The sequence below is a fragment of the Neoarius graeffei genome, chromosome 8 (assembly GCF_027579695.1).
Source record: "Neoarius graeffei isolate fNeoGra1 chromosome 8, fNeoGra1.pri, whole genome shotgun sequence".
Lineage (NCBI taxonomy): Eukaryota > Metazoa > Chordata > Actinopteri > Siluriformes > Ariidae > Neoarius > Neoarius graeffei.
The window spans coordinates 2,768,121-2,779,275 of record NC_083576.1 but is presented as its reverse complement, the minus strand read 5'-3'; the positions used below and the strand labels follow the sequence as shown (position 1 = coordinate 2,779,275).

The 11,155-nt window shown below is 39.6% G+C and overlaps 1 protein-coding gene across 1 annotated transcript in view; it reads right to left on the bottom strand.

The window, feature by feature from the left end:
- Positions 1–656: 656 nt before the first annotated feature.
- pitx2 (paired-like homeodomain 2) overlaps positions 657–11,155 on the bottom strand; it is a 13,295-nt gene continuing 2,796 nt past the window's right edge. Inside the window, exons 3-4 of the mRNA XM_060926778.1 lie at positions 4,175–4,374; positions 657–2,057 (exon numbers count right to left, since the gene is read on the bottom strand). Coding sequence (XP_060782761.1) covers positions 1,482–2,057; positions 4,175–4,374 — 776 coding nt within the window. The 3' untranslated portion in view covers positions 657–1,481. The remainder of the gene's footprint in view (positions 2,058–4,174; positions 4,375–11,155) is intronic.

Genomic DNA, 11,155 nt, shown 5'->3' with positions numbered 1-11,155 from the left:
GTATATTTAGATGAGAGAGTTAAGGATCCTGGAAATAAACGGAATTTGTTGAACAAGTAATAAAAGTGATGTTTGTGTTCAATTTATTAAAATACATAAATTAAAAACAAACAAACAAACAAAAAACAAACAAACAAAAAAACAACACAGAAATTCAAAACCGGAGAAGATCAAAGGTGCAGGATGACAGACAGAAAGGGGCGTGTCAGGTTAAAAAATACTTCTCCGGACAGGTATAGACTTTAATTGCTTTGTGTTCTTGTTATTTGTGGCCTGACCAATCAGACTCCTGCTTTAACATGGGTATTGAACCGGGACTCTAATCAGGTCTGATCAGGTCGGGACGTCTGACACGCTTCATGTTGTGTATTTGATAATAGAGTGTGTATTCACTTACTTACTTACTTACACACACACACACACACACACACACACATACAAAGCTGAACGTCCTGCACACAAAATCTTGACCAAACAGCGTCATTTACTTCCATTAAATAAAACACAATACTTTATTATTTTTGGGTTGTTGCAAAAAAAAAAAAAAAAAAATCGTACCAAATAGTAGTACTATACACAGAGCAAAAAAAAACAAAAAACAAAAAAAAAACAACAGTTTCATTCATTTTTATCCCCGCGGAAACATTTTTGGGCTTTTGTTTTCTATTCTAAATCTATATTCACAACAGACATTTAATAATAAATTTATACGCCAGGTTTAGTTTAGTTTAGTTTAATAATGTTCTGTACATTCCCCTTAAACTGCAAGCAAGACATTTTCATCATCACATGCGGTGTTAAAGTGATTCCCCCCCCCCCTTTTTTTGTTTTTAAACCAAAGGCCCTGAAGACTCTACAAACCTGGAGATGATGATGAAGATGATGATGATGATCTTTTCAGACACTTATTTACACACAGTCCAGTCACTTAAAGTCCAGAAGGCGAAAGAAAAATCGAGCTTAATGAGGGGTTTTGTATTTTTGTATGTTTTTTCTTCTTCTTCTTCTCTTGTCTATATGCTACACAGCCGCCGCTGAAAAATCTCCCGGTTTGGTGTTTAAAGTCCATCTTTCTGCTCCTGGTTTGTTGAAAACAAACTCCATCTGACGGTGAGGAAGAGGAAGAGGAGGAAGAGGAGGAGGACGAGCCTTGGTGCTTTTAATTCGCTGTTCGGTATAGTGCCAGGTTTTATTTTGGAGAAAAAAAAACTAAAAAAATAAAAATAATAATATTAATAATAATAATAAAAAGAGAGATGAAGTCCAGGGATTCCCGAGATGTTCAGTCCTTAATTCTCCGTGCGCTTTGACTGATTTATTTTTAATGTATATATGTATTTATTTATCTATCTGTGACGGGAAAATAAAATCAGAACATGTCCTGGTGTGTTTTTTTTTATTTATTTTTATTTTTCCTGGGATTTGTTGTTAGTTCTGAATAATTTTCAGTGGAACTGCGCGCTGTGTTCCTCCCTGCGCCTCTACACGGGCCTGTCCACGGCGTACTGACACGCGCTGAGGTTCGTGGCGGCGTTCTGGACTCCCGCGTAGCCGAAGCTCGAGTGCTGCTTGGCTTTGAGTCTCAGACTCGCCAGACTGGAGTTACACGTGTCCCGGTAGACGTAGGGCGGAGTCGGCGGGGCGTACGGACACGCGGCGGCGGGCGAGTTGAGCGACGCGTTGCCGAGGTTGTTGAGGCCGTTGAGGCCGGACGCGGGCACGGCCATGCCGGAGCTCATGCTCATGCTCATGGAGGAGATGGAGCTGGGCGGGGGAGGAGGCGGCGGCGGCGGCGGCGCGGCGGAGAACATGGCCTGGGACGACAGCGGGCTGATGGAGTTCATCGAGTTGAAGAACGGGAAGCTCTTGGCCGAGAGCGAGGCCGGAGCGAGCCCTTTAGCCGCCGCCGCCCAGTTGTTGTAGGTGTAGCTCGGGTACACGTCGTCGTAGGGCTGCACCAGGCCGTTAAACTGCGCGCCGAAGCCGTTCTTACACAGCTCGGCCTGCTGGTTGCGCTCCCGCTTCCGCCATTTGGCGCGACGGTTCTTGAACCAAACCTGCAGCAAAACAAATAATAACAATAATAATAATTAACATCATGATAATGCATTTATTTACTGCAATCCAAAATATCACTGTGCGTACTCAACAACAACAAAAACATCAACAACAACAAGACATTATCTCTAATAATAATTAACGCAAAAGTTTAGAGATAAAAGGTACTAAAGGTACTTTTCCTTGTAACATCAAGACCACATGTGTTGTACCTTTATCATGCGCACGCAGTGGATACTTTAATACGCTTTTAGAGTTCACCTTTAATCATGTTCCTTAAATTACGGCATTAAAAAGTTTAAATATACTGAATAAAGATGTAAAGGTGGCAGATTTACTGCTGAGAGTTTCCTTATTCATACAGACTCAACACTTTGTTTACACAACACCTTTAATTTCTAAAAACTTTGCAGAGAAATGTAACTTTTGAAGCTACGTGATGCTGTGCATTATTAATAAAGTCCTGTAAATCAATTTCAGAATGTTTGTTTGTTTGTTTGTTTGTGTGTATTGTAGACTTGCAGGAGGTCAGCAGTGGAAACGCGGCCGCATGAAGGAGGGGCAGGTAAATGTTTTTGGCAGTAATTACCACTGTAAACATAAATAAAATAAAAATCCACCACTGTGTTCTGATCAGCCTGGAAGTGAATGTGATCTGATCTTTATTGGAGAGATGATGGTTTTTCTTTAAACTTCATGAAGAAAGTTGAACTCCGCCGATTATTTCGGCTCCTTTTTTAAACTGAAAACATCAAATGGTTTAATTGTTGGTGTCAGATTTATAGACTCACTCATCTCTCTGTCTGCTCTTTAACCGAGCTGCTCTTTATCAGTGTCTCATTTCACCCGAATCCCAATACACATCCAGCTTTAGCTGTCAGTGTGTGTATTCCTCCTCCTTACAGCCGGGTGTGTATTCCACCTCCAAACTCCAGTGTGTGTGTGTGTGTGTGTGTGTGTTGCCTCCCTCCATGCACACTCTGACCTTAAGTACACAACATGGGACTGGCAATCACAAAAAAACACAAAGCTTTGCACCTCTTTCACACCGGGTGTGTGTTACTCCATCAGGGCTCCTTATAATGTGTGTGTGTGTGTGTGTGTGTGTGTGTGTGTGTGTGTGTGTGTGTGTGTGTGTGTGTGTGTGTGTAAAGCTTTTGCCGCACTTAATTATCTCAACACCAAACAAATTTAGACTTACTGACCTTAATTAAGCTTAAATAGATCACATTTGACCTTTTAATTTCAAGCACGCGTTAAAAAAAACTGACACAGTGTGAGATGTTTTTATTCTGATTTAATAATAATAATAATAATAATAATAATAATAATAATAATAATAATAAAGAACTCACTCAATAAGAAGAATAAATGTTTCATTATTTTTCAGGATCTCTGTGTATATTTAATTAAAATACATCATATAAATAAATGTTAAAACAGGCAACTTATGAACTCTCACTAACTTGAATATTCATTTGCGCTCATTTGATGATTTGTGCGTTTACACTGATTATCACTTTATTTTTGTTTTGTTTTCAGAAATTCATGTTTTTGCTGTGTAGCAAAGAAAGAGAGAGAGATAGTTTCTTTTCTTCTTGCTCTTTTAGTTTGTAACCTGACATGTTGATTTTCGTGCAACTTATTTCTGAAGGTAAAAGGTTCTGAATAAGCGGGGCGACCCTCAGAGATTCAGTCTGGGGCAAATTCAATTTATACAGATTAGTTATTAATTCCCCCCCCCCCCAGCTCTCTCTCTCTCTCTCTCTCTCTCTCTCTCTCTCTCTCTCTCTGGATGACAAATAAGGAAATTAAATCACATTAATGCAGAATAAAAATAAAAACAAGCCAAGCAACTGTGTGAAGGAGACTCAGTCTGGCTGAAAGAGCATTAATTACGACATGTTTTATGTTTTTTTTTTTTAAATATTTGATTATTTAATTAATCAAATTATGATGTTTTTTTATTATTTATTCCTTTTTTTTGTAAAATGAGGTGTGACGTTCTTGATATATTTTTTTCCTGCGGTGTATAAACTGAAGCAGCGCGTGAGAGTCCAGTCCGGAAAGACGCGTGTGTGTGTTGTATTGTGTGTGAGATGGTGTGTTCCCGTACCCGGACCCGCGCCTCCGTCAGATTGGTCCAGACGGCGATCTCCTCGCGCGTGCTCATGTCCGGGTAACGGTTCCGCTGGAATGTGGCCTCGAGCTCCTGCAGCTGTTGGCTCGTGAAGTGCGTCCTCTGCCGCCGCTGCCGCTTTTTCTTCGACGGATCATCAGAAGAGTCTTCACTTTTACTCTGGGCTTTTTCTTTTTCTACAGAAGAAAAAAAAAAACACCAGAAAGAATTAAAAACAATTTAAAAGTCATGACTGAGGCGGTCAGCAGGCCGCGGGTTCGGCGGTGAAGGCAGGCGGTCACGCGCAATGACGCGCTACAGCAAGCGCAGAAGAGGCTCGGCTTAAAACATCAATACACAAATTGCTTGCTTTTCAGTTCACACTACACACACACACACACACACACACACACACACACACACATATATATATATATATATATTTTTTTTTTTTCGGATTGTCTCAAGAGTCACTCCGAGAGCCTCCAGAGACCTGACTGCAAAAAAAAAAAAAAAAAAAACCTTCCTAAAAAGCGAGCCAAGTACCCCAAGTGTTTCTTAAATCAGATTTTGATTTGAGATCAGATTAAAAAACCCGAATGATTCAACACTAATTGATAAAGAACCAAATTGCACCTATTACAATTCGCACGTGCAGCTTTAACAAGTTTCTATTAATTATTTTCATATTAAGTGTAATTTTTCACCAAATATTTCTCACACACACACACACACACACACACACACACACACACACACACACACACACGATTTCTCATTGTTATTCACCACAGGCTTTATAAACAGGATGAATAAACTCCAGAGCTGAGCTCAGACTGAAACCCGGAGACTTTTCACCGAAATAAAAAACAAATCATGTGAAGATTATGTTGTTTGCACTTTAGGTTGATGCCCATCTGCACTTTATTTTCTTTTTAAGGTTCAGATACCTTTTGAAAATAATAAAATGTGTGTGAGATGAAAAGTCGCACGCAGGGAACTGAAGCTTTACACCGCGCTTTAAAGCTTTAAAGGAAGAACATTAAGAGCCCAGACTCGACCTTCACCCCTACTCCATCCAAACAAATACTTATTATAATTATAAATAGTTATTATAATGATTATTTAGGCAGGCAAACGAGCAGCTGGAGAGCTCGCGCGACCGAGAATTAACAAAATAGAGAATAAAGTGAGAGGCCAAAGTGATCCGTCAACATGAAGAGCTCATTCAACACTGTAGGTGTTAATTCCCTCATGTTGGTGTTGAGATGGAAATCAGGATCTCTCTCTCTCTCTCTCTCTCTCTCTCCTGGTCGTACCTGCGGCCTCGGGACTGTGTGTGTCCGTGTTTCCCTCCACTCCGTGCTTGGAGGCCATGTGGAGAGCCGAGATGAGTTTGGACCCTCCTGAGATGTGATGGTGGTGGTAGTGATGATGATGATGATGATCTAAACTCAGCGGATCCTTCATCGAGTTCATAGGGCGTTAAAAAAACACAAGCCGCGTTTTCAGATCAACGGACTGAAGAGAAAAAAGTCCGGATTGGGACGAAGAGACTCAGTGTGTGTGTGTGTGTGTGTGTGTGTGTGTGTCCGTCCGTTTAGCAGATCATTCCTTCCTCATTCAGATCAAATTCTTCATAAAAAAAGAAAGAAAGACAGACAGAAAGAAAGAAAGAAACCCCCTCCTTTCCAGCTCAGTCCGGAGATCAACCATGAGCTGTGTGTGTGTGTGTGTGTGTGTGTGTATTGCAGCAGGAAATGAGCGCAGACTGACAGAGACAGGTAGGAGATATTATATCCACACACACACACACACACACACACACACACACACACACACACACACACACACACACACACACACACCCTCTTTCTCTCTCTGTGACACACACACACACACTATCCACAGACTGCCATCTCTCTCTCTCTCTCTCTCTCTCTCTCTACTCTCTTTCAGCTGTTCTTTTTCTCTTTTGCCCGTCCAAATCTCTCTCTCTCTCTCTCTCTCTCTCTCTCGCTCTCTCTCTCTGACGTCACGCAAGCTCCTCCCACTGTTTTTGACAGGTCATCAAAGTCCACATGATGGCTTCAGCGGCCAATAAGAAGAGGTGTGTGTGTGTGTGTGTGTGTGTGTGTGTGTGTGTGTGTGTGTGTGTGTGTTCACATGAAGATTTTAGAGGCCACACTGATGTTCCCACAAAACACAGGAAGCCACTTTATAGTAACCAACTTAGAAAAAAAAGGAAAAAGAGAAAGAAATGAAGCAGAAACAAGTCACACAATCCTCACGTCAACAATCACGTGATATTTCACTCATTTTTCACATGCAGTGTGTGTGTGTGTGTGTGTGTGTGTGTGTGTGTGTGTGTGTGTTCTTGTGTCATTTGTTGTCACAGGGTTGTTACACAAATCTTTCATTTACACAATTTATTGTGTATTTTTGTGAGATTGTTCAGATTTTTTTTAAACAAAGATTCATTTAGGACGCATTTTTGAAAAGTGATCACATATCAACTCACAGTATCTGTTAAAGAGGTGATAAAGTGAAACGTATGTGAAGAAGAAGAAGAAGAAGAAGAAGAAGCTCTCAGCTCATGACTCTGTAATGGTGTCTCATGTCCTGTTCTTGAAAAATTCCAGGGTGCATTATTATGGGTCACCAATTTTACACACTTTCACGAACATCGTGTCATTTTGTTCAGATCTTGCGAGCTCCTGAGCGCAGGAGATGATCTCTGTGCTTTCGGATGGAACGGAAAATCCCTCCAGAAATCCTGCACCATATGGAGGGTGTGAGTTCAGTCCTGAATGTCTGGAAAAGTGTAAATGTGTCTATTACTGTGTTATAACTACACTTTATAGCTTATAGCACACACGATTTCATGAACACAGTGTCCTCCATCACCCAGAGCTACATTCAGACATGTTTAAGAGAAACTGATGACAGATTGTCAGTCCAATGCTGGAGTTGTTAACTCTGTGTCTAAGTGTGGAGTTGTGTCTCGAACCCGTGGCCTCGGGGCTGTCTGGGTTTCTGCATACCGCGTTCGGAAAACCATGGAGCCAATTTTCCAAAAATTCTCAGTGTTGAATTCAAACACAGGCTCCATAAACCTGCATCAAAGTTTCAAAACTAACATTTTAAATTTTAAGTCAGGTTCGTGATCGTTCATGATCTTAATCCTCAACTTAAAGCTGAATCTTTCCTTCTTTACAATTTCAGTTTGTTTCAGTTCTGCACTTTAAGATCGCAGGTCGCTGAGGGGTCATATACTGCATTTGTATGTTCATAGGTCTCTCTCTCTCTCTCTCTCTCTCTCTCTTTCACACACACACACACACACACACACACACACACACACACACACACACACACACACACACATTGCATAATCAGGTTTCTAAGGTGCTCTGACATTAATAGACGATTAGTCACTTGTCTTTGGAACAATCAAGTCAGAGAGTTGAGGACTTCAGATGTGAGATTTTTAAAACTTTTGAGCTTCAGCTGATCTGAAATGACAGTGATTATGATGATGATGATAATGATGAGTCTGAAGATCTGTGTCTGATAAACATCTTAACTCAAAGCAGTGCTTCCATTATAACGACTCCTGAAGGCCTGGTTCTTCTCTAAAGCGCTATAAGGAGATAAATATTCTCAGAACCAGATGTGAGCTGGAGGTGAACTTCCTCATACTTTTATAATAAATACATTTAAAGTCTTCTTTTGATTGTTTCAGTGATTTATGTTATACGCTGAGCGGCAGCTTAAGTGACAGCCTTTAAATCAAATCAAATTAGAACTAGACATTATGGTGATAAACAGAGGAAAGAAGAAGAAGAAGAAGAAGAAGAAGAAGAAGAAGAAGAAGAACTAATGAATATACAATCACAAATCATCCTTTTTTTAATATTTCAAGGACACTTAAATCCCTTTAATTCCCCGATTCTGTTTGTGTTTTATTTTTTTATCCTTCACTCAGGACTGAAAGATCTCCACATCTCCGGAAAAGTCTTTTACATGACCTTTATTTGCCCTCCGACAAAAAAGAAAAAAGAAAACACGGAAGAAAGAGAAAGAAAACAGAAAAGATTGGTGTTTTACACGAGTTCAAATCTGTATACTAATAATTCAATAGAAAAATAATAAATTGAGAGAATCCCAGTGACCCCGGATCAGTCTGATGATCATTCAGCCTCCTGGGGTCGAGATTTAATCTGAAAAGCTGAAACGCGCTCAACAAACAAAACTGAATTAATTTACAGTTAAATAGATTTTGATTCCTGTCCTGATGAAAAAGTTATTCATGCAAAATCAACACAAAAATTCCGAGAAGCCATTACAAGGATTTTGATTCATTATTCATTTTAATTAATGAGCGGTTTGTTAAATTTATAATTTTAAAGTAAACAAATGGACAAATAATAAGCTTTTATATATAAAATTTGTTAAATTAATTATCCAGGATCAGACACTAATGTTCTTCTGCTACTACTACTACTACTAATGATAATAATAAGAGTCAGGGCCCTGAGTGTTTTCCGCTCACACTGATGTTGGATCTGTCGGGTTTTTCCGGGTCGGTATTCAGGATTTGAGGATGCTGTGGATTTACACACGCGCTAATTACCGATTCAGTCAATATTGAGCGCGAGGACAGAGGCTTTTCTGCAGGATTACCGAGCACAGCACATTCCTCTATCACTCTATCACTCTATTCCCCTTCAGCATGCAGGATTTCAGTACACAGTTAGTTTCTCCCCCCGTGGGCTACAGATATTACACACACACACACACACACACACACAGAGTCCTTTCCCCATCACTCCGTATTTTTTTTTTTTTTTGCATTTTTCCCCATTTTTAATCTTTATGTCTGTCTCGGTCTCTTCCACTTATTGGCTCCTTTTCTACTTGTTTATTTGTTCTATTTTTTATGCACTACTTTATATATTTTATTATTATTTTGTTTATATAATCAGTAGCACATACTATTCTATAACTAATAAACACGTTTAGATTTAATCAGCCAGCTTTATTTATTTTATTTTATTTATTTGCTTTACATTTTTGGTGTTATTGTGTGTCCTGCAGCTCTGTCTCCCGTCTCTACACACACACACACACACACACACACACACACACACACACACACACACACACACACACACATTTCACTGCAGTATAAAACACTGAAGCCTCTAAATAAACCTGATTTCAAACACATTCAGTAAACACACTGCACATCCACAAACCGCACGCGCACAGGCATGTGAAACAGATCAACACTTTTAGTTTTAATTTTAGTTTTAATTTTAGTTTTAATTTTAATTTTAATTGTCTCATTGCTCTACACACGAATATTCCTTTCGGAACGCGCTCGGATTTCTGTTCTTCAGCGAAACAAACACACAGAGGAAGCTTCTAAAATCAACAAAACAACAGAACAACAAAACAACAGAACAACAGAACAACAAATCAACAAATCCACTGCCGGAGTCACGAATCGGTTTAACACACACACACACACACACACACACACACACACACACACACACACACACACACACACACACACACACACACACACACAGAGTGGCGTGCACGTGGAAATTAGAAAGAAAGAAAGAAAGAAAGAAAGAAAGAAAGAAAGAAAGAAAGAAAGAAAGAAATTAACACGCGCGTCTTTTTTCTTTTCCTCCTGAACTTCCTGCACTGACCAGAAGGGGTCCCTCTAACACAATTAAACACACACACACACACACACACACACACACACACACACACAGACACACACATTTCAGCTCAGTTAAACGCCACTGAAAATAAAGACAAAGTAAAATAAATAATTTATGAAATAAAGTAGTTAAAAGCGAGAGAGAGAGAGAGAGAGAGAGAGAGAGAGAGAGAGAGAGAGAGAGAGAGAGAGACCTGTAGATGATAATTAAAAGGAAAATAAAATCTACCGAGGCGGTGAAACTCACACACACACACACACACACACACACACACGGATACCGCGGGGCAGCGACCAGTAACACCCTGACTCAGGAGCGGGGAAGAAAGAAAGAAAGAAAGAAAGAAAGAAAGAAAGAAAGAAAGAAAGAAAGAGGGAGATGATGTGGAAGGCAGTACATGTCTCTGTGCAAAAGCCGATAATTAAAGGGAGAAAAATAAATTAAATAAAAAACCCAACAACAACAACAACAACAAAGCCGCATGAGCCGCATGAGCTACTGATGCAATTTCATGCTCTCTCTCTCTCTCTCTCTCTCTCTCTCTCTCTCACACACACACACACACACACACACACACACACACACACACACACACACACACACACACACACACACACACGTACAAATAATCTGCAGCGAAAAATAAACAAAAACAATTCTCAGTCAAGAGCCGATTGAGTGTAAATAGACAGACAGACAGACAGACAGACAGACAGACAGACAGACAGATAGATAGATAGATAGATAGATAGATAGATAGATAGATAGATAGATAGATAGATAGATAGATATGGAAGTCTCAGTGTAAGACCCGACAATGAAAATCAGTGATAAATTAAAACAAAGTAAAATTTATTTATAGAAAGAAAGAAAACTTATACGACGGTGTCACACACACACACACACACACACACACACACACACACACACACACACACACACACACACAGTGTAGGCCTAAAGGAAAATCCCTCGTTTACTAGATAATAAATGAGAAAAATAAAATAAATACAGAAGAAATAAAGACAGATGACATCGGAGTCTGATCATTAAAAGGAAAAAAAATAATGAAATGAATTAAAAAGTCTGAGCCAAACCAGAATATTTATATGTTTATAAATATTTAGTGTTCAATAAATCGGGTTTAATGAGTGAATGAGTGATCATGCGGAGAGGGGATATCGGAGGCGGCCTCAGCTCCAGAGCCGACAATTCAATAAATAATAATTAACAA